Genomic DNA, 23,252 nt, shown 5'->3' on the forward strand with positions numbered 1-23,252 from the left:
TATAATAGATATCATAACAGAGGGCCGAACACACCCCCATTCACATCGACGGGGCTGTAGTGGAGCGGGTAGAGAGTTTCAAGTTCCTTGGTGTCCACATCACCAACAAACTATCATGGTCCAAACACACCAAGAAAGTCGTGAAGAGGGCACGACAGCACCTTTTCCCCCTCAACAGATTGAAAAAGATTTGGCATGGGTTCCCAGATCCTTGAAAAATTCTACAGCTGCACCATCAAGAGCATCCTGACCGGTTGCATCACTGCCTGGTATGGCAACTGCTCGGCATCCGACCCTAAGACGCGACAGAGAGTAGTGCGTACTGCCCAGGACATCACTGGGGCCAAACGTCCTGCCATCTAGGACCTAAATACTAGGCGATGTCAGAGGAAGGCCAAAAACATTGTCAAAGACTCCAGTCACCCAAGTCTTAGACTGGCAAGCGGTACTCAAGCTCCAAGTCTAGGTCCAAAAGGCTGCTTAACAGCTTCTACCCCCAAGCAATAAGACTGCTGAATGAGATAGGGTGCAGGCCAGGCAGCAGGTAGTTAGCCAGCCTGCCAGCTTAGTGGAGTCTATCACTAGCACAGTCAGTGTAGTCAGCTCAGTTATCCCCATTGTCTGTGCCTCAATCTAGGTTGGGCAAAACTAAACATGGCGGTGTTCGCTCAAGCAATCTCACTGGAATAAAGACCTCCTCCATTCCTGCCATTTATGAAAGAGATTGTGATATCTCACATCTCAAAATAGGGCTTCTTAATGTTAGATCCCTCACTTCCAAGGCAGTTATAGTCTAACTAATCACTGATCATAATCTCGATGTGATTGACCTGACTGAAACATGGCTTAAACCTGATGAATTTACTGTGTTAAAAGAGGCCTCTCCTCCTGGTTACACTAGTGACCATGTCCCCTGCATATCCCCCAAAGGTGGAGGTGTTGCTAACATTTACGATAGTAAATTTCAATTTACCAACAGAAAATTACTGCATTTTTGTCATTTGAGCTTCTAGTCATGAAATTTATGCAGCCTACTCAATCACTTTTTATAGCTACTGTTTACAGGCCTTCTTGGCCTTATACAGCGTTCCTCACTGAGTTCCCTGAATTCCTATCGGACCTTGTAGTCATGGCAGATAATATAACAATTTTTGGTGACTTTAATATTCACATGGAAAAGTCCACAAACCCACTCCAAAAAGCTTTCGGAGCCATCATCGACTCAGTGGGTTTTGTCCAACATGTCTCCGGAACTACTCACTGCCACAGTCATACTCTGGACCTAGTTTTGTCCCGTGGAATAAATATTGGGGATCTAAATGTTTTGCCTCATAATCCTGAACTATCGGACCACCATTTTATTACGTTTGCAATCGCAACAAATAATCTGCTCAGACCCCAACCAAGGATCATCAAAAGCCATGCAATAAATTCTCGGACAACCCAAAGATTCCTAGATGCACTTCCAGACTCCCTCCATCTACCCAAGGACGTCAGATTACAAAAATCGGTTAAGCACCTAACTGAGGAACTCAATTTAACCTTGCGTAATACCCTAGATGCAGTCGCACCCCTAAAAACAAAAAACATTTGTCATAAGAAATAGCTCCCTGGTATACAGAAAATACCCGAACCCTGAAGCAAGCCTCCAGAAAATTGGAACGGAAATGGCGCTACACCAAACTGGAAGTCTTCCGATTAGCTTGGAAAGACAGTACCGTGCAGTATTGAAGAGCCCTCACTGCTGCTCGATCATCCTATTTTTTCAACTTATTGAGGAGAATAAGAACAATCCAACATTTCTTTTTGATACTGTCGCAAAGCTAACTAAAAAGCAGCATTCCCCAAGTGAGGATGGCTTTCACTTCAGCAGTGATAAATTCATGAAATTCTTTGACGAAAAGATTGTGATCATTAGAAAGCAAATTACGGACTCCTCTATAAATCTGCATATTTCTCCAAAGCTCAGTTGTCCTGAGTCTGCACAACACTGCCAGGACCTAGGATCAAGGGAGACACTCAAGTTTTTTAATACTATATCTCTTGACACATTGATGAAAATAGTCATGGCCTCTAAACCTTCAAGCTGCATACTGGACCCTATTCAAACTAAACCCCTGAAAGAGCTGCTTCCTGTGCTTGGCCCTCCTATGTTGAACATAAAAAAATGCCTCACTATCCACCGAATGTGTACCAAACTCAGTAAAAGTGGAAGTAATAAAGCCTCTTGAAAAGCCAAACCTTGACCCAGAAAATATTTAAAAAACTATCGGCCTATATCGAATCTCCCATTCCTCTCAAAAAATGTTGAAAAAGCTGTTGCGCTACAACTCACTGCCTTCCTGAAGACAAACAATGTATACGAAACGCTTCAGTCTGGTTTTAAACCCCATCATAGCAGAGACTGCACTCGTGAAGGTGGTAAATTACCTTTTAATGGCGTCAGACCAAGGCTCTGCATCTGTCCTCGTGCCCCTAGACCTTAGTGCTGCTTTTGATACCATCGACCACCACATTCTTTTGGAAAGATTGGAAACCCAAATTGGTCTACACGGACAAGTTCTGGCTTGGTTTAGATCTTATCTGTCGGAAGGATATCAGTTTGTCTCTGTGGATGGGTTGGCCTCAAACAAATCAACTGCACATTTTGGTGTTCCTCAAGGTTCCGTTTTAGGACCACTATTGTTTTCGCTATACATTTTACCTCTTGGTGATGTCATTTGGAGACATAATGTTAACTTTCACTGCTATGCGGATGAAACACAGCTGTACATTTCGATGAAACATGGTGAAGCCCCAAAATTGCCCTCCCTGGAAGCCTGTGTTTCAGACATAAGGAAGTGGATGGTGGCAAATGATTTACTTTTAAACTTGGACAAAACAGAGATGCTAGTTCTAGGTCCCAAGAAACAAAATCTTCTATTGGATCTGAAAATGTATCTTGAAGGTTGTACAGTCGTCTCAAATAAAACTGTGAAAGACCTCGGCGTTACTCTGGACCCTGATCTCTCTTTTGACAAACATATCAAGACTGTTCCAAGGACAGCTTTTATCCTTCTACATAACATTACAAAAATCAGACATTTTCTGTCCAAAAATGATGCAGAAAAATGTATCCCGGCTTTTGTCACTTCTAGATTATACGACTGCAATGCTCTACTTTCTGGCGACCCGAATAAAACACTAAATAAACTTCAGTTTGTGCTAAACACGGCTGCTAGAATCTTGACTAGAACCATGTGAGAAACGCAAACTCGGTCTCAACCTTTAAGTCTTTATTGAAGACTCATCTCTTCAGTAGGTCCTATGATTGAGTGTAGTCTGGCCCAGGGGTGTGAAGGTGAACGGAAAGACACTGGAGCGACGAACCGCCCTTGCTGTCTCTGCTGTCTTATCCGGTGTCCTGTGTGAATTTAAGTATGCTCCCTCTAACTCTTTCTCTCTTTCTCTCTTTTCTCTTGAAGGACCTGAGCCCTAGGACCCCTAGGACCATGCCTCAGGACTACCTGGCCTGATGACTCCTTGCTGTCCCCAGTCCACCTGCTGTCCCGAGTCCACCCCAGTCCAGCTGCTGCTGCTCCAGTTTCAACTGTTCTGCCTGTGGCTATGGAACCTTGACCTTTTCACCGGGCGTGCTACCTTGTCCCGGACCTGCTGTTTTCAACTCTCTCTCTATACCGCACCTGCTGTCTCTAACTCTGAATGATTGGCTATGAAAAGCCAACTGACATTTACTCCTGAGGTGCTGACCTGTTGCACCCTCGACAACCACTGTGATTATTATTATTTGACCCTGCTGGTCATCTATGAACGTTTGAACATCTTGGCCATGTACTCTTATAATCTCCACCCGGCACAGCCAGAAGAGGACTGGCCACCCCTCCGAGCCTGGTTCCTCTCTATGTTTCTTCCTAGGTTCCTGCCTTTCTAGGGAGTTTTTCCTAGCCACTGTGCTTCTACATCTGCATTGCTTGATGTTTGGGGTTTTAGGCTGGGTTTCTGTATAGCACTTTGTGACATCGGCTGATGTAAAAAGGGCTTTATAAATACATTTGATTGACTGATTGATTGAACAATTAATCAAATGGCCACCCGAACTACTTGCATTGACACCCCCCCTTTGTTATTTTGTTATTTTTATTTATTTATTTAAAAAGGCAAGTCAGTTTAGAACAAATTCTTATTTACAATGACGGCCTAACCCGGCCAAGCCTTAACCCGGACGACGCTGGGCAAATTGTGCGCCACCCTATGGGACTCCCAATCACAGCCGTTTGTGATACAGCCTGGAATCAAACCAGGCTCTGTACTGACGCCTCTAGCACTGAGATGCAGTACCTTAGACCGCTGCGCCACTCGGGAGCCCCCAGCAGTGTAAAAACTTGGGAGTTTTTACACTGCTGATACTCGCTGTTTATTATCTATGCATAGTCACTTTACCCCTACCTACATGTACAAATTACCTCGACTAACCTGTACCCCTGCACATTGACTCGGTACCGGTACCCCCTGTACATAGCCTCATCATTGTTATTTTATTGTGTTACTTTTTATTTAGTAAATATTTTCTTAACTATATTTTCTTAAAACTGCATTGTTGGTTAAGGGTTTGTAAGTAAGGTTGTGATTGGGAGTCCCGTGATTGGGAGTCCCATAGGGCGGCGCAAAATTGGCCCAGCCCTGTCCAGGTTTGGCCGGGGTAGGCCGTCATTGTAAATAAGAATTTGTTCTGAACTGACTTGCCTAGTTAAATAAAGGTAAAATGTTATTTAATAAAAAGTAAGCATATTGTGTAAAGATGATTCTCACCAAGTATGTGTGCTCCTCCTTAGCTGGGGGACCTAGATACCTCTCTGAAAAGGCAGCACCTATAAATGGTAGAACAATTGTGCTAAGAATTAATGGCTGTTCTGTGCTAGTAAGTTTGACACTATTGTAATAATGATATGGTCTTCACTCACTGTAGAGTTTGAAGTCTGTTATGGGAGCAACAGCGACTGCACATTTAAACAGCTGGTCAGTTGCAGCTAGCATCTTGAGGGATAAATAACCACCAAATGCCTGCAGAGAATAACATGAGCAACATAAAATAAAAATACTTATGATTTATGCTTTTGCAACATTATGTACAGTATATGGAACTGATGTGTGCATCTGGTCAGATGACCAGATAATATTGTTTAAATGTTTTCTTAGTAAACAAAGTAACCTTGCCATACAGGGCAATCCGCCGATCATCAATGTAAGGCAATTGCATCAACCACCTGTGGGGGCCAAATAAAATACATCATAGTTAATATATACATTATGTAACCATTTTTTGTATATATAATCATGGCCCATAACATTGTAGGTTGGAAACTAACTCCACGACTCCTAGTTGATCTTTGACTCTGAGGGAGCTGAGCTTGCGGGGATCCACACTACTGATCTTCTGCCCCCAGCCGACGCCACTCCTTCCATCCACCCAGGCTAAGGCCACGTCATGAGTACTAGCGAGCACCTCAGGCCATCCCATAGCAAACTCCTCCGTCACCGACTGACTGCCTGGAACTCCATCCCTGTGTGACAACAAGAGGAACAGGGTGAGCTGGTTTGGACAAAAATGTCAATTTGGAAGGACTGAGCAAAGGGCAGGGGTTAGAGATTGTAAATTGGATGTGGAAGCCAAACAAGTGAATTAGTGGTTTAGCCTGTTGGTCAACAATGGGGAAATCAATGTCTGTTCAAATGTACGTAATAGGCCGTAAAACTGTAAAAGTGAATCCTTGATATTGGCTCATGTTATGAGGCTTAATACAATGTCGTTAGCATGTTATAACACCATTGATGAGCTTAATTTATAATGCATACTAACTTACACAATGATGAGGAGAGGGAGCAGCTTGGCCTCATATCTCTGGGGCAAAGACAGCTTCAGGTGCAGATCTAAATGAAAACAAATAAAGGTGGGCCCACACTCAGTCTCAGCTGAGATATACTATATATACATACGCTACCGTTCAACAGCTTGGGGTATTAGAAATGTCCTTGTTATTGAACAAAAATCCCCCAAAAATCCCATTAAAATAACATCAATTTATCAGAAATACAGTATAGACATTGTTAATGTTGTAAATGACTATTATAGCTGGAATTTTATTTATGGAATATCTACAAAGGCAATCAGAGTTCTTTATCAGAAACCCTCACTCCTGTGTTCTAATGGCATGTTGTGTTAGCTAATCCAAGTTTATCATTTTAAAAGGCTAAGGCACAACTGAGCATGAGGACAAGTACATTAGAGTGTCTAATTTGAGAAACAGACACCTCACATGTCCTCAACTGGCAGCTTCATTAAATAGTACCCTGAATAGTCTGGGTAGCCAGTTTGACTAGATGTTCAGGAGTCTTATGGCTTGGTGGTAGAAGCTGTTTAGAAGCCTCTTGGACCTAGACTTGGCGCTCCGGTACCGCTTGCCGTGTGGTAGCAGAGAGAACAGTCTATGACTAGGGTGGCTGGAGTCTTTGACAATTTTCAGGGCCTTTCTCTGACACCGCCTGGTATAGAGGTCCTGGATGGCCGGAAGCTTGGACCCAGTGATGTACTGGGCCGTTCGCACTACCCTCTGTAGTGCCTCCACTGCAGCCCCGTCGATGAGAATGGGGGCATACTCGGTCCTCTTTTTCCTGTAGTCCACAATCATCTCCTTTGTCTTGATCACGTTGAAGGGTAGGTTGTTGTCCTGGCACCACACGGTCAGGTCTCTGACCTCCTCCCTATAGGCTGTCTCGTTGTTGTCGGTGATCAGGCCTACAACTGTTGTGTCATCGTCAAATTTAATGATGGTGTTGGAGTCGTGCCTGGCCATGCAGTCATGAGTGAACAGGGAGTACAGGAGGGGGCTGAGCACGCACTCTTGAGGGGCCCCTGTGTTGAGGATCAGCGTGGCGGATGTGTTGTTACCTACCCTTACCATCTGGGGGCGGCCCGTCAGGAAGTCCAGAATTCAGTTGCAGAGGGAGGTGTTTAGTCCCAGGGTCCTTAGCGTATTGATGAGCTTTAAGGGCACTATGGTGTTGAATGCTAAACTGTAGTCAATGAATAGCATTCTCACATAGGTGTTCCTTTTGTCCAGGTGGGAAATGGCAGTGTGGAGTGCATAGAGACGGCATCATCTGCGGATCTGTTGGGGCGGTATGCAAGTTTGAGTGGGTCTAGGGTTTCTGGTACAATGGTGTTGATGTGAGCCATGACCAACCTTTCAAAGCACTTCATGGCTACAGACGTGAGTGCTACGGGTCGGTAGTCATTTAGGCAAGTTACCTTAGTGTTCTTGGGCACAGGCACTATGGTGGTCTGCTTAAAACATGTTGGCATTACAGACTCGGACAGGGAGAGGTTGAAAATGTCAGTGAAGACACTTGCTAGTTGGTCAGCGCATGCTCACAGTACACGTCCTGGTAATCCGTCTGACCCTGCGGCCTTGTGAATGTTGACCTGTCTAAAGGTCTTACTCACATCGGCTGCGGAGTGCGTGATCACAGAGTCTTCCAGTACAGCTGGTGCTCTCATGCATGTTTCAGTGTTATTTGCCTCAAAGCGAGCATAGAAGTAGTTTAACTCGTCCGGTAGGCTCGTGTCACTAGGCAGCTCTTGGCTGTGCTTCCCTTTGTAGTTTGTAATTGTTTGCAGGCCCTGCCACATCCGACGAGCGTCAGAGCCGGTGTAGTACGACTTGATCTTAGTCCTGCATTGACGCTTTCCCTGTTTGATGGTTCGTCGGAGGGCATAGCGGGATTTCTTATAAGCGTCCGGGTTAGAGTCCCGCTCCTTCAAAGCGGCAGCTCTAGCCTTTAGCTCAGTGCGGATGCTGCCTGTAATTCATGTTTTTTGCTTGGGGTATGTACGTACAGTCACAGTGGGCACGACGTCATCAATGCATTTATTGATGAAGTCAATGACAGATGTGGTGTACTCCTCAATGCCATTGGAGGTATCCCGGAACATATTCCAGTCTGTGCTAGCAAAACAGTCCTCTAGCTTAGCATCTGCTTCATCTGACCACTTCTTTATTGATCTCATCACTGGTGCTTCCTGCTTGAGTTTTTGCTGGTGAGCAGGAATTAGGAGGATAGAACTATGGTCAGATTTGCCAAATGGAGGGCGAGGGAGAGCTTTGTATGCGTCTCTGTGTGTGGAGTACAGGTGGTCCAGATTTATTTTCCCTGTGGTTGCACATTTAACATGTTGATAGAAATGAGGTAAAACTGATTTAAGTTTCCCTGCATTAAAGTCCCCGGCTACTAGGAGCACCGCCTCTGGGTGAGCGTTTTCTTGTTTGCTTATGGAGGAATACAGCTCATTCAATGCTATCTTGGTGCCAGCCTCTGACTGTGGTGGTATGAAAACAGCTACAAAGAATATAGATGAAAACTCTCTCGGGAGGTAATGTGGTCTGCAGCTTATCATGAGAAACTCTACCTCAGGCGAGCAATGGCTCAAGACAACCTTAGATATCATGCACCAGCTGTTGTTTACAAAAATACATAGACCGCCGCCCCTGGTCTTACCAGACGCCGCTGTTCTATCCTGCCGGTACATTGTATAACCAGCCAGCTGTATGAGTCACGCTTCACCATCTGGCAGTCCGACGAACTAATCTGGGTTAGGCGAATGCCAGGAGAACGCTACCTGCCCCAATACTTAGTGCCAACTGTAAAGTTGGGTGGAGGAGGAATAACGGTCTGTGGCTGTTTTTCATGATTCGGGCTAGGCCCCTTAGTTTCAGTGAAGGGAAATCTTAACGCTACAGCATTCAATGAGATTCTAGAGAATTCTGTGTTTCCAACATTGTGGCAACAGTTTGGGGAAAGCCCTTTCCTGTTCCGCATGACAATGTCCCTGTGCACAAAGCGAGGTCCATACAGAAATGGTTTGTCGAGATCAGTGTGGAAAAACTTGACTGGCATGCACAAAGCCCTGACTTCAACCTCATTGATCATCTTTGGGATGAAATGGAATGCTGACTGCGAGCCAGGCCTAATCGCCCAACATCAGTGCCCAAACTCACTAATGCTCTTGGTGGCTGAATGGAAGCAATGTTCCAACATCTAGTAAAAGCCTTCCCTGATGAGTGGAACCTGTTATAGCAGCAAAGGGGGGACCAACTCAATATTAATGCCCATGATTTTGGAATGAGATGTTTGACAAACAGGTGTCCACATACTTTTGGTCAAGTAGTGTAAACAGAGATATATGTTCAAACTTCATCTAATAGCCAGGGCGTTTATTTGCTTCAATCACTGAACACAACTGGTGCTTATTAGAGACAGGCTTCTATTTGTGCATCTATTAATGCACAAAGCTTTTGCTCAATAAAAGGTTGAAAAGACTACTACACTGTTTACTGTGACCAGTATGACCAGTATAAACATCATAACAAACCCATAGCAGTCGCAGATCAGACTTCGCAAAGGCTGCCCGTCATTCACCCCCGATTTCATGTTTCCGCACCACACTTTCACTTGTTGCACCTTGTTGTGCCTTGTACCTCCTGTAGTTGCAGCAAGATCACAGCAGATAGACTTCAGTACTCAATGCTTGTCCTGGTCCCCAGGATGTCAGGAGATGCCTTCAATACCATCCACTAGGGGCATCCACTATTACTTTATTTTTAACCATCAAATTCTTTTCTGTTTTAGCAACATTAACCCTTACCTACTTTCACTTCACCCATATACATTTATTCCCACACTGCTGTTTCATCCATGGCAATGATGTTGCTCTCCTTTATCTTATTTTGTCAAATGTTTATGGTACTCGTAAACAATTCATTTATAGACGCAGCTTTTATTTGCTGAAATGTGTGCTGATGCCCGACATCAGCACACTATTCAAGACTCAGAGTTTAATTGAAGTTTTACGGTACACTGTAGCAGAGCTCATCAGTATTCTCCCCCTGAAATCTGTGTGCGCTAAACTAAAGCACCAGTAAATGAACACCCCTGAGTCATGTGCGTCATTGTAACAATGAGTTAGTTCATTGAGTATGTGTACAGTGCACACACCCACACACACACAAAAAGCACACATACACACACACCACACCACACACACACAAATCCACACATCCGACACACACACACACACACACACACACACACACACACACACACACACACACACACACACACACCACACACACACACACACACACACACACACTACACAACACACACACACACACACACACACACACACACACACACACACACACACACACACACACACAGTCCTCCCCGCAAAGGGAGAGCATGAATCAGGCTCTTGCTCCCATGGAGCTCTAATCAGCTAATTAAAGAAAGTATTTTCTTGATGGGCATGCTTCTATATTTGGCTTGTTATTTAGAGGCCTGATATAACTGGAACCAGTCTGTTCTGTGACCATTTGAACCCAAAACAGTCTCTGTTTTGTTATGTCAGTTAATGTGAATGATCATTTTAGACTCTGTGACTATGGGCCCAGAGTGATATCACATGCTTACCGTGGTTGTCTGCTGTGAGGGTCTTGAAGACAGTCTCTGGGAGTCTCTTCCCATATAGGGCCTCAGAGAGAGGAGTGTTGTCCTCCAGAACTACGTATCCTAAAGGAGATCATACAAACATATAGTGACATTTATACAGCCTATTCACAGCTACTCCCCCCTACCCAGTTTCTGAAACTGCTTTAAATTGCTCACTACCAGTTATGTTTGTTTGTACATACTGCCCTCTACTGGCCACTGTCAATTGTGTCTGATGGTAGAAAAAGTGGAGCAGGCTAGTCAGAGAAACCAGACTGTATAACTCACTGGAGGGGTCCTTAGTGCTGTGAACTGTCACCTTGGGGACTCCGGGGCCTGGAGAAACAAGGATCAAAGACAAAGAAAAGGAAAACGTACATATTTGATTATCCTTGATTCAAGCAGGAAGATGTGCTTGTGTGTGTGGGGCACCTACCTAGACAATAAAGTGTGAAATATGTCTGATTGGGGCTGAACTCTGCTTTGAAAAAGCTGCAACCTTCTAGAAGGTAGCAGGTCAGACACTGGCGTTGAAAGATCCCTTCGAGGTCCACACTGAGAGAGAGGAAGACAACAGAGTGACGAAATACCTTAAAGAACTAATGGATCTGAAACTATTCAGCTGTCCCAATCAATATCTAATTAAGGTTGTAAATTACACCTTAATCAAACAATAATACAATGATAGAAATGCTAAAATGAATTACTGAGTTGACTTCTCAAGCAAGAATACGACTGACTTCTCAAACAAGAATACAACTCTTCCAAGGTTGAAAATAAACGCAACTTTTTTAATAAAAACTCTATCTCAGACCTCTCAATAACTATCTCTCTCCAAGGGTACCAAAAAATAATGCATACACCTTCCCCAGAAAACCCACTTTAAACCAGACACCTTTCTCTCCCTCTGCTCTATCATCTAGCGAGGCCCAAAGCAGAGTAATAAAAAAACTATATATAACATATAAGGTGAATGGACCTGGGGAGCTGAGCACATTAATCACAGGTTGTGGATCAGTCTTTACGGTTGCGTCCCAAATGGCACCCTATTCCCGATACAGCGCACTACTTTTGACCAAGGCCCATAGGACTCTGGTCAAAAGTAGTGCACTATATAGGGAATAAGGAGCCATTTGGGACGTATCTTTACGTCCTGGTGACGCAGTCTTTACGTCCTGGTGACGCATTCTCTACCACAGCACCATCCCATCCACTGAGTTGGCTTGGTCTCCTCTCTGATAAATGTGTTAGGTGGGCAGTCTGCCTAAAGCGCACTGGAGAGGAATGGCTTCAGCTGCTGCGCTATATAACCCTTCAGCTCACACCTCACTTCTCTGACTATCCACCTTCTCATGAAACCCAAAAGTTGTTGAGCCACCATTGCTTTGACTTGAATTTCATGTAAACTAGTTTTGTTTCGTTGGCTGCTAAACTAAAATCTTTGTCTTAAAAATCGGAAATTACATTCTGTAAAACAAGGGTATGTTTAAATAACTAAAACGTCTTGATTTGGGAAATAAAGCCAATTTGACTTCATCAGTCAAAGCCAGCCCGCCTTCAAAGGAGGAAATTCTGGATCAAGTAGTTTTTGACAGGGGATGGCCTCACCTGTACAGGTGTCTGCTCTGTCTGGATTCTTCTGTGCTGAGGAAGTAGCTGCAAACGGAGAAGACATAGTGATGCAGTCAATAGGAAACAGTCAATCAACTCCCATCTTCCAGGACCGCTGAATGTGGAGATACTGTATGTTAGTCCACCTGGTATTTATGATTTACACGCTTCACTCAACAAATTCATGGTATCAGTTGATTCGCAGACACTCTCAATAAGGGTGAATTACAGAACATGCCCAGTGATTTGAGTCTGACTTTGACTCCATTGTCTATACAGCAGAATGTACAGTATATGAATGCTGTGCAGTATGAGTGTCTTGCTTGGAGGCAAACATCCATGCCAGCCACCACATGGGCAAATCCCAGCTAGCACATTTGGTTCCTTGGAAATTGTGGGAAGGTATGTTTTTGGTTTCACATTGGTTGTGGGAACAAAGCCATGAGTTTCCTGACTGGTAAAACTGAACGTTTTGTAAACGTTTTGAAAACAGAAGTGATCATTTCTCCTGTTCTGGGAACATATATTTTTAGGTTGCAGGGAGGTTCTAAGAACATTTTACTCTGGTTCCCTTAAAGTTTTCCTATATGTTATTTGGTGGTTTTCAAAATACTTCCATAAAACGTTCACTGAATATTTCAATAAGACTTTCAATAACACTTCTAGCTTATTTTGCATACAATTTTCTGAACTCCAAGCACACATAATTTTTCTCTCTTTTTCTTTCTTTCTTTCTTTCTTTCTTTCTTTCTTTCTTTCTTTCTCTCTCTCTCTCGGAGGACCTGAGCCCTAGGACCATGCCTCAGGACTACCTGGCCTGATGACTCCTTGCTGTCCCCAGTCCACCTGGTCGTGCTGCTGCTCCAGTTTCAACTGTTCTGCCTGCGGCTATGGAACCCTGACCTGTTCACCGGACGTGCTACCTGTCCCAGACCTGCTGTTTTCAACTCTCTAGAGACAGCAGGAGCGGTAGAGATACTCTGAATGATCGGCTATGAAATGCCAACTGACATTTACTCCTGAGGTGCTGACCTGTTGTACCCTCGACAACCACTGTGATTAATATTTGACCCTGCTGGTCATCTATGAACATTTGAACATTTTGGCAATGTTCTGTTATAATCTCCACCCGGCACCGCCAGAAGAGGACTGTCCACCCCTCATAGCCTGGTTCCTCTCTAGGTTTCTTCCTAGGTTCTGGCCTTTCTACGGAGATTTTGCTAGCCACCGTGCTTCTACACCTGCATTGCTTGCTGTTTGGGGTTTTAGGCTGGGTTTCTGTACAGCACTTTTTGACATCAGCTGATGTAAGAAGGGCTTTATAAATACATTTGATTGATTGACATAGAAATACATTTCCTTAGGCATTAATCATGCAAATACATGTATTTTTTATTGTGACACGGCGTTTGTGAAATTTGAACCTATGATCTTCTGTTCTCTATCCATGGAATTAGTCCACTGCGTTACCAGAATGGAGCTAGGGCGCATGTTTTTTTATACATACAAAGCTGTATTCAAACAAGCTTTTGTTTCAAAGGAAACAAGCACTCATTAAGATCAGGTGTTGCCAATTAGTGGGCGTGGCCAACACACTTAACAAGATAGAATTTTGTTGATGCTGAGAATGGAATGTATGTTTTTAAATAACATTCTTAGAACGTTGTTACTCTGAATATTACTAAAGTTTTCTTGTGTTTTTTATGGAAAGTTTTCTTCATGTTATGAGAATGGAATTTTTTGTTTATAAATGTGAATGAATATATATATATATATATATATATATATATATATTTGTATATATATTTTTTTTTACATTCCCAGAATGTATAACGTTCTCGGAACAATTTGAGAACATGACTTTAATAGAACCATTAGGAAATCTGTAGGAAACGTTATGATGAAATACTGAAATTCCCACAGAAGAACATTGTTTCTTAATATTCTCTGAACAATTTGAGAACATTACTTTAAATAGAACCATGAGGAAACCTGTAGGAAATGTTATGCTGAAATACTGAAATTCCCGCAGAAGAATGTTGTTTCTTAACGTTCCATTAACTATTTGAGAACATTCCCAAAGTCAAACCAGTTGGAGAACGTTCGTAGAACATTACCAAAATTGAAATGAAATGTAATCATGTTTGAACTTTTAAGAAACATTCTATTAAAGTAAATGAAATACCAAAATCTCAAGTTCATTAAATGTGCAGAAAATGTTCTACAGCCAAGCAACTATTCTGCACCATTCTCAGAAAGTTGTGGGAAGGTTGTGTGCTAAACAACCATGGGACAACCACGCTCTCACCAAGCTCTAAGAAACAAATGGTTCTCAGAACGTTATGTGCTAGCTGGGTTTGGACTTTGTGCAGCCATCTGGCTACACCTTCCGGTTCCCATCATGCTCCATGAGGATGATGCTAGCACACACACACGCACACGCACACACACTACACCTCAATTTGTCTAAGCATGAAGGACTTGTGCCCCGAGCCTGGTACTGACAGAATAAAACAGTGGACCGCTCAGTCGAAGACCATCTAATCCTGTCTTGTTCAGTTTCAGCTGACTTGATCTGATCGAAAACAAAGCCAGATCTGTTTTAAGTGAATACTACATGTTCTCTTTAACTTAGATCCATTAACTTTTAGGGATCATGGGCTAGTTCTTTAAAAGGGCAGTAATACCCGTATGTGTTTTTCTGTCCTAATCATCGTTCTACGACAGTAGCCTACTTGCAGGTCTGGGTAAGTTACTTTCTAAATTTAATCTATTACAGTCACTATTTTTTATCAGTGATGTAACTTTTGGATGACCAAACGTTAGTAACGTAATCTGATTACTTTCAGTTACTTTTTTGATTACTTTCCCCTTATGAGGCATTAGAAGAAGACAAAAAGGATCCATCAAACACATTTGGTGTATTATAGTGGTCTCTGACTTGTGGTCAGACTCGCTGACCACAATGCTGAATTGAATGTCATTGAGAAAACAGAAAGATGTCATAATGTATTTTTTTAGTGAACAACCTTTCTAAATTTAAAAGTCATCCAAGTAATCATCTAGTTTTTCAAAAGTATCTGTAATCTCATAAAAATATGTTTGCTTGTAATGTAACTGATTAGTTACATAAAAAATAAGAAGATTACATGTAACTAACAACATGTAATCCGTTACTCCCCATCCCTGCCTACTTCTCACTTCTAGTCATGCAAAGCAAATAAATATAAGCCCATATAGTTTTAATGATAATTCCTCATAATGGAATACTTTGCCCCAGCCTTTAACTATGCCTGTATAAAATGTTAAACATGTGGGTTGATTCTAGCATCTAATTGCAGAGGCTCTCACATGCAGTTGAAGTCGAAAGTTTACATACACTTAGGTTGGAGTCATTAAAACTCATTTTTCAACCACTCCACAAATTTCTTGTTAACAAACTATAGTTTTGGCAAGTCGGTTAGGACATCTACTTTGTGCATGACACAATTTTTTTTTCCAACAACTGTTTACAGACAGATTATTTCACTTATAATTCGCTGTATCACAATTCCAGTGGGTCAGAAGTTTACATACACTAAGTTGACTGTGCCTTTAAACAGCTTGGAAAATTCCAGAAAATTATGTCATGGCTTTAGAAGCTTCTGATAGCCAATTGACAAATTTGAGTCAATTGGAGGTGTACCTGTGGATGTATTTCAAGGCCTACCTTCAAACTCAATGCCCTCTTGCTTGACATCATAGGAAAATCAAAAGAAATCAGCCAAGACCTCAGAAAAAGAATTGTAGACCTCCACAAGTCTGGTTCATCCTTGGGAGCAATTTCCAAACGCCTGAAAGGTACCACGTTCATCTGTATAAACAATAGTACGCAAGTATGAACACCATGGGACCACGCAGCCATCCTACCGCTCAGGAAGGAGATGCGTTCTGTCTCCTAGAGATGAACGTACTTTGGAGCGAAAAGTGCAAATCAATCCCAGAACAACAGCAAAGGACCCTGTGAAGATGCTGGAGGAAACAGGTACAAAAGTATCTATATCCATAGTAAAACGAGTCTTATGTCGACATAACCTGAAAGGCCGCTCAGCAAGGAAGAAGCCACTGCTCCAAAACTGCCATAAAAAAGCCAGACTACGGTTTGCAACTGCACATGGGGACAAATATTCGTACTTTTTGGAGAAATGTTTTGAAACAAAAATAGAACGTTTTGGCCATAATGACCATCGTTCTGTTTGGAGGGAAAAGGGGGAGGCTTGCAACCAGAAGAACACCATCACAACCGTGAAGCATGGGGGGTGGCAGCATCATGTTGTGGGGGTGCTATGCCTGCAGGAGGACTGGTGCACTTCACAAAATAGATGACGTCATGAGGAAGTAAAATTATGTGATATATTGAAGCAACATCTAAAACATCAGTCAGGAAGTTAAAGCTTGGTCGCAAATGGGTCTTCCAAGTGGACAATGACCCCAAGCATACTTCCAAAGTTGTTGGCAAAATGGCTTAAGGACAACAAAGTCAAGGTGTTGGAGTGGCCATCACAAAGCCCTGACCTCAATCCCATAGAAAATTTGTGGGCAGAACTGAAAAAGCGTGTCCGAGCAAGGAGGTCTACAAACCTGACTCAGTTACACCAGCTCTGTCAGGAGGAATGGGCCAAAATTCCCCCAACTTATTGTGGGAAGCTTGTGGAAGGCTACCTGAAACGTTTGACTCAAGTTAAACAATTTAAAGGCAATGCTATCAAATACTAATTGAGTGTATGTAAACTTCTGACCCACTGGGAATGTGATGAAAGAAATAAAAGCTGAAATAAATAATTCTCTCTACTATTATTCTGACATTTCACATTCTTAAAATAAAGTGGTGATCCTAACTGACCTAAGACAGGGAATTTTTACTAAGATTAAATGTCAGGAATTGTGAAAAACTTAGTTAAATTTTTTTGGGCTAAGGTGTATGTAAACTTCTGACTTCAACTGTACATGTTATGCTATGTAGCATCACACACAGAGGCTCTCACATACATTTTTCCGTTGTCCTCATCCAAGGCACACAGCACAGTGACATCCCAATTCCCGGATGTCAGAAAGCGAGGAGGGACAGAGGGGATGGCAGGCTGTGTCACATTGAAGGAGAGAGAAAGAGAGGACGATGAATACAGAAACAGACAGACTGCCAGTGGAGAGGAGATGCAGAGAATAACATTGTCAGCGAAATGTAGAGTTATTCAGACATACAATTCAGATACACAGTCACAGATACCTAAAATAATCACTGCCTAGACAAGACTTCAGTTCTCTGCTATTAAAATCTGTATAATCACATACTGTTGTATGTCACTCCGTTGAAGGCTTAACAAGCAGTCTGATATTAAACCATTGGAGGATGACACAGGGGTATAAAACTTTATTGCCCTCACACTGACCTGCGCAGGGACACTGGCAATGTGGCGGAACTCCCCTCGGGCACCCTGCTTGGCTGGCAGTGTCAAATAAAACCAAGAGCCATCGGATGAAAACAATGGCACCTCCTGTTGGACGAATGAGACAGGCATGGTCAACAATAACAATCCAGGAACTATCACAGGTGGGTCGATTGAGACTGTATCAGCATACCAGTTTCAATGAGTAGCAGATTTTGGGAAATGAGTGACGCCTACCTGTCGTTGGTTTTGCATTAAGTCCATGACCATTGTGTGTTTCTGTGGAATTAAAACAGAGATAGAAAATAAAGAAAATGTATCAACATAATTAAGCAGCCAACGTTAATATTGTAATGAATCCATAAGGACTGGTTGGAGAGAGATGGCAGAGAAATGCTGCAGCGGATCATTGGAAATTCATCACAGGAAGTATAATTGACCTTATTTAAGCTGGAAGGAAGAGATATGGTGGCTTAAGAAAATCAATCCATACCCGCCAGTGTGTAAAGGAGATGAAAATGCTATAAAAGTAATGCATTGCAGCAGAGCGAGGAGACCCTAATGAATTACTGTGAAATAACCTTTGACCTCTCACCTCTGAACATGCCCCTGTGGTAGCCTCACACACACAGAGCTCTGATTGGTTCTGGGCCCGGTTCAACCAACGCACCACCAGACGAGTGCTGCTGATCCACTTCACCATGGAGATGTAGCTGTCTCTAGGGAGATGTTTGCAGAAAAAAAACACAAGAAAATAAAGTTTCTTGGACAGTAAAATAAAATATAAACGTTAACAACATTAGTCCTTAGTTGAGCTACAGTATGAAGTTATATTTTGGAGATGGTACCTGGCCCTGAGAGAGTCTGGAGGGATCATCTCTAGAGTGTGAGCTGGACCATAGAGATTCACCACAAACAGGCTGACTGTGGGGATAGTGGAGCCAGCCTATTCACACAGACACACAGGTTCAGACTATTACATTAGTATAACATTAGTTAGATGACATGACAGTCTTGGAGCTTTTACACATTGCATTATTGGTTAATTATATATTTTAAAATCAGTGTTTACCTTAGGGTAAGGAAAGAAAACATTGGAGGGATAGACTCCACCCAGGAAGTAATGTATCTCCATTAGGGGTGTGGCAGAGTTGTTGATGGTGAAGTATGCCAAGCGAGCGCCATCTTTGGACCACCAGTGGGCAGAGTAAGTCAAGAGCACTTCCTCTGTAAACATTTTACAAGAGAACAATACACATTTGTTACTCATGGAAGTCCAAATGTTACGCATTGCCAATAGTGCAAACAATTTATCAAAGTCATATATTATCTGCAATACCATACATCTCAGGGAGAAGCTTTCAAAACGACAAACCTCATTTTGCAAACAGTTGTCAATTTTGGAACAGTTGGCAACAGTTGGCAATCAATGGCTATGATAGAGATAGGTTAAAGGAAAACTCCACCCAAAAACTATATTTTGGTCTTTGTTTCATTAGTCCATTGTTGACATAGTCCCAAAATGTCTTGCTTGTCAGCACTCAAGTTTTCAAGATATGCGTCTTTCAAAACACAGAAATCATCTCAGTATGTTGCATCATATGATGCAAAACGCAGCAGCATGTGATGCAAAATGCATCATACAGGGATGATTTCTGTATTTTGAAAGTTACATATCTTAAAAACTTGAGTGCTGACAAGCAAAACCATGGACTAATTTAACAAATAGAGTTGTTTTCCTTTAAGGTGTTAGTGGATGTTGCTGCAGTATCTCTTACCCTCATACATCCAGTCGGATAGACCATTGACCACCAGCCCCTCTCTGCCTGTGGATGTGAGGCGTAGGGGCTTACTGGTCATGGCTGGCTGGTAGTAGATATCTCCTTCAAACACATAGGCCTGGCAGCAACAGAGAGACAGTACCAATCCATTATCAAAGCAAGCAGATAGAGAGCTCAGTGTTGACTGGCTGAATCAAACGTCCTATTGACTCCAAGTGGGAATGCATCAGCCAGCCAAGTTAGAGGCCAATACATCTCAGCTTGCCACTGACTGAATGTGTTGAAGTGCCATTGGAACACAAACATTGCACTGAAAACACTTTACATTCACAACACATAATCCAATATTAATCTGCAACAAACACTGAAATGTTGTTTTTGAATCATTATAACTCAAATATTAAACACAGCTAAATAGAGATGCTATAGATTTGTTGTGGTGTTAAATGCATTTCTAGTCCACCAGACACTGTTGAGGTGGGATGCAGAATGAGTGAGAGCTGCTGCCTTACCAGCTGGTTCCCCTGCGGTCCCCAAGCTGCGTACTGTATCCCTGCCTTCTCCCCCGCTGGAGAGTTAAGCTCCAGCAGGTCCCTGCGACAAACACAGAATCCCTCCATTAGGAACGAACAGCCTCTCTAAAGCCACTAGTGGATAACGGAGTAGAACGTAGATCCATCCATGCCTGTTCATAAGCATTTGATAGATATCGTAAAAAAGACAAGATGCAAATGCAAAACCATACAGAGATTGAGGTCGGTTCATGCAATGGATCAATACCTCTTTCAATGCATTGGAACAGCACTATGTTCCTCCTAAAAACAGGCAGGCATCTTGTAACAAGACATTACCAGGCATTTCATTTTTTGTTAAACGAGCAGATCCTTCTGAATTTCTTTGAGAGGCATTGATGCTCCTCACAAGGCCCAGGCTTTCATCCGCAGATACAGGGAGCTCTTCTTTACTGGTGGGCCAGCAGGTAGGAGGAATCTCTGACTGTCAATTTCCCAGTTTACTCTGATAGTTAACGACAGTCAGCGAGGACAACGTTAAGAGTAATGGATATGTCTGACATAACAGATGACGTTCAGATGAAAAGAGACACACTTGGAGGTGCTTGGTCAGTCGAGGCCAGGGCCCGCTTGCGTTGGCAATACACATGCCCAGTGCAGCCCATGCATTAGCATTCATGGATCTACAGTACCTACCCATTAGCCACATTGTAGATGGCATAGGATGCTGTAAAGGACTGAGAGAAAACCTGTTGGAGGTAGAGGACATGATGGGCACAGTGGTCCAGAGTTACTCAAGAACACACTTAATCTCAAGCACAGACACACGCACTACAGTTAGACCATAGGACAATCCAATTAAGTGAATGAACAACCAACAATTCCATCAATCACATTGCATCGTCGCAAACATCAGTTCTAACTACCCAGTCAAACAGCTCAAACAATGATAACCCAGTCTCCTAACAGAGAATAGGAGACATTAGAGGAATGATGTCATGTGAGGATGAGAAAGATAGGGAGTATGTCTTTCTCTAACCCCTAAGTAACATAATTACAGCCAATATCCCTCAGATTGAAAAAGATCCAGAGTGGTAACTCATCTTGAACAGTGATCAGCTAGGCATGCTGAAGAGGACACTCCATTTCTAAAACAAAGACTTGAAGTGTGTTGTTTGCCCTCTAGCTTCTTAAAGAAGCCAAGGGAAAAGCTTTGGAAAGTGTGTCCCTGATGTAATTGAATGTCACGTCTCCGGAAGCATACTTAACAGTGCAATTGGATTACTTCCCATATTGTTAGTCTTCTAAACTGAGAAACACAGAGAGGCAAAGGAGCATGACTGTAAAAAGAAGGGCTATGCTTCACACCAGAAAATGTCAACCTGAGAGAGAAAGGTCACTTTCTTACCAGCAGGACATTGCTTTTGAGGAAGAGGCCACTGCACCCAAAACAAAACACAATAACAACAGAAAACAGTTAGATCTGAAGAAAACGGAGGCCCCGAAGTAAAGGATGAGGGTCTGAGCCAGATGAGTTCACGGCTATTTAACAGGTCACAGAGCGAGCAGTGTGGTGGCAGTGTAACGAGACGAGTCCCTCCCGCTGGGTCGGAGGGGTGTCGCCTTATCATCCGCACTCTGGTTAATTAGCTCTTTAGGAATTGTCAACAAAGAAGACAAAGATATGGCTCATCATTTATCATTAGGGGAGGAAAGAAGGATAGTGAGTGTGAGGAGGGGACTGTGTGTTTGTGTGTGGCCGTGTGTGGGCGTGCATGTGTGCGAGCGTCTGTCTCAGTGTGTGTGTGGGTGCATGTCTGAGAGCGTGCGTGTGTGTTACAGTTTCTGTGTGTGTACGTGGGCGTGGGCCTGCGTGTATGTATCTGTGCTCACCCTTGTATGCGTGTCTAATAGAAAGAGAATGAATTCTAATGTGGCCGCTAAGTAGGTAAGTCATAAATCTTTCCCCAGTGTTCAGCCAGATTGTTCTGCTCCCCCCCATGACTTTACCCCAAATGGAGGAGCCACACTGTAAACAGACGAGACCAGTGTGTGTCTGCTCACGTGGGACCTGGCGACAATGGGACAGTAATGAGATTACAACAGTCCTTGTATGAGGCGAGATGTTGGTAGGTATTGTTGCGCTGCAGTAGGGTCATTCCATCAATTAGGTACCTTTTGAGAAGTGTAACTTGATTTTTTTTTAAGTTAGATTGTACAAAATTGTAACATTATGTCATAGAGAGCACATGTTCAACTTCATGAAAAACACTTTCCCCTCTCAAGAGGTTAGCTCCATTGGAATCAGGCATCCCACAGCAAAACAAGCTGAAATTCACTAATTTCATTAATCTGCTTGGACTGTCCTCATATTTAGCCTCACAATGAAGTGTTGGACATTTTCTTTTCAGGACAACCTGGGCTGCAAGTAGAACACAAACGAATTTGACATAAACAGTTGCATGCATGAGTTTTATTGATAAATGTCAATAAAACAAATTGGTCTGCCAAGCAAAAACCTGATAAAAAATGTATTTATATGAATGCTGTAAGAAGAAAAATTGTTTGCTCAGTAGGAAATGAATATCCAACTAGTCAGTGACAACTGTGTGGAGTTTGGAGTTTGTGACAGCAACTATGTGAGCTTATTACAGTATTATAGACACTATATCCTGGGATTTCCTATGATCTTCTATGTAGAAGAACCCCTTAACCTTCTAGCGACTCTTGTGTGGCTTGGGAGTGTCATAGAGCAAAATAGGTGCGTGTTCGCAAGACTCTCTGCTTTTCATAGATAGGTCATAGTAGTTTGTAACTAAAACTGTTCTTACTTGACAGACGTTTTTGTGAGAAGAAAATGTTTTTGGGATCCGCCCTTGTCTCATAAACATCGCACTAACTCAGTTAATCACACCAACTAATAAAATCAAATCTTATTGGTCGCATACATGTATTTATCAGATGTTATTGTGGGTGTAGCACAATGTATCAGCGGATGCAGCAGATGTAGACGAATCCAGGAGGTTAGAAGTCCAAAACGTGCCGGCATTACCGTGGGACCAACAAATTACTATAGTAAGTGCCTATTACGTTCCAAATAAAGTAACAGGGTTGACCGTTACAGGGTTGACCGTTACAGGGTTGACCGTTACCGGGTTGACCGTAACAGGGTTGACCATTACAGGGTTGACAATTTCATCTTAAATCAACCATAAATCCACTTGTTTTTCAAACATTTCTAGCCTGTCTATCTGTGGGTAACAGGGTTGATGCGTTGTGCTCGACTCGCTCAGTTTTCCACCAGAAAACACCATAAAATGGCCATAAAATGTAGAACCAGCTCACCTGCTTTTACATTATGATTTGACTATTAGATG

At 42.7% G+C, this 23,252-nt stretch overlaps 1 protein-coding gene across 1 annotated transcript in view; it reads right to left on the reverse strand.

Moving 5' to 3' along the window:
• LOC111976251 (inactive dipeptidyl peptidase 10) overlaps positions 1–23,252 on the reverse strand; it is a 39,581-nt gene that overhangs the window by 1,391 nt on the left and 14,938 nt on the right. The window contains exons 6-23 of the mRNA XM_024005017.2: positions 20,572–20,624; positions 19,876–19,957; positions 19,361–19,481; positions 18,655–18,809; positions 18,431–18,528; positions 18,178–18,301; positions 17,820–17,861; positions 17,586–17,690; positions 17,185–17,276; positions 12,154–12,201; positions 10,982–11,100; positions 10,834–10,881; positions 10,528–10,626; positions 5,862–5,928; positions 5,367–5,561; positions 5,210–5,264; positions 4,962–5,061; positions 4,810–4,868 (exon numbers count right to left, since the gene is read on the reverse strand). Coding sequence (XP_023860785.1) covers positions 4,810–4,868; positions 4,962–5,061; positions 5,210–5,264; positions 5,367–5,561; positions 5,862–5,928; positions 10,528–10,626; positions 10,834–10,881; positions 10,982–11,100; positions 12,154–12,201; positions 17,185–17,276; positions 17,586–17,690; positions 17,820–17,861; positions 18,178–18,301; positions 18,431–18,528; positions 18,655–18,809; positions 19,361–19,481; positions 19,876–19,957; positions 20,572–20,624 — 1,662 coding nt within the window. The remainder of the gene's footprint in view (positions 1–4,809; positions 4,869–4,961; positions 5,062–5,209; positions 5,265–5,366; positions 5,562–5,861; positions 5,929–10,527; positions 10,627–10,833; positions 10,882–10,981; positions 11,101–12,153; positions 12,202–17,184; positions 17,277–17,585; positions 17,691–17,819; positions 17,862–18,177; positions 18,302–18,430; positions 18,529–18,654; positions 18,810–19,360; positions 19,482–19,875; positions 19,958–20,571; positions 20,625–23,252) is intronic.

The sequence above is a fragment of the Salvelinus sp. IW2-2015 genome, linkage group LG17 (assembly GCF_002910315.2).
Source record: "Salvelinus sp. IW2-2015 linkage group LG17, ASM291031v2, whole genome shotgun sequence".
NCBI lineage: Eukaryota > Metazoa > Chordata > Actinopteri > Salmoniformes > Salmonidae > Salvelinus > Salvelinus sp. IW2-2015.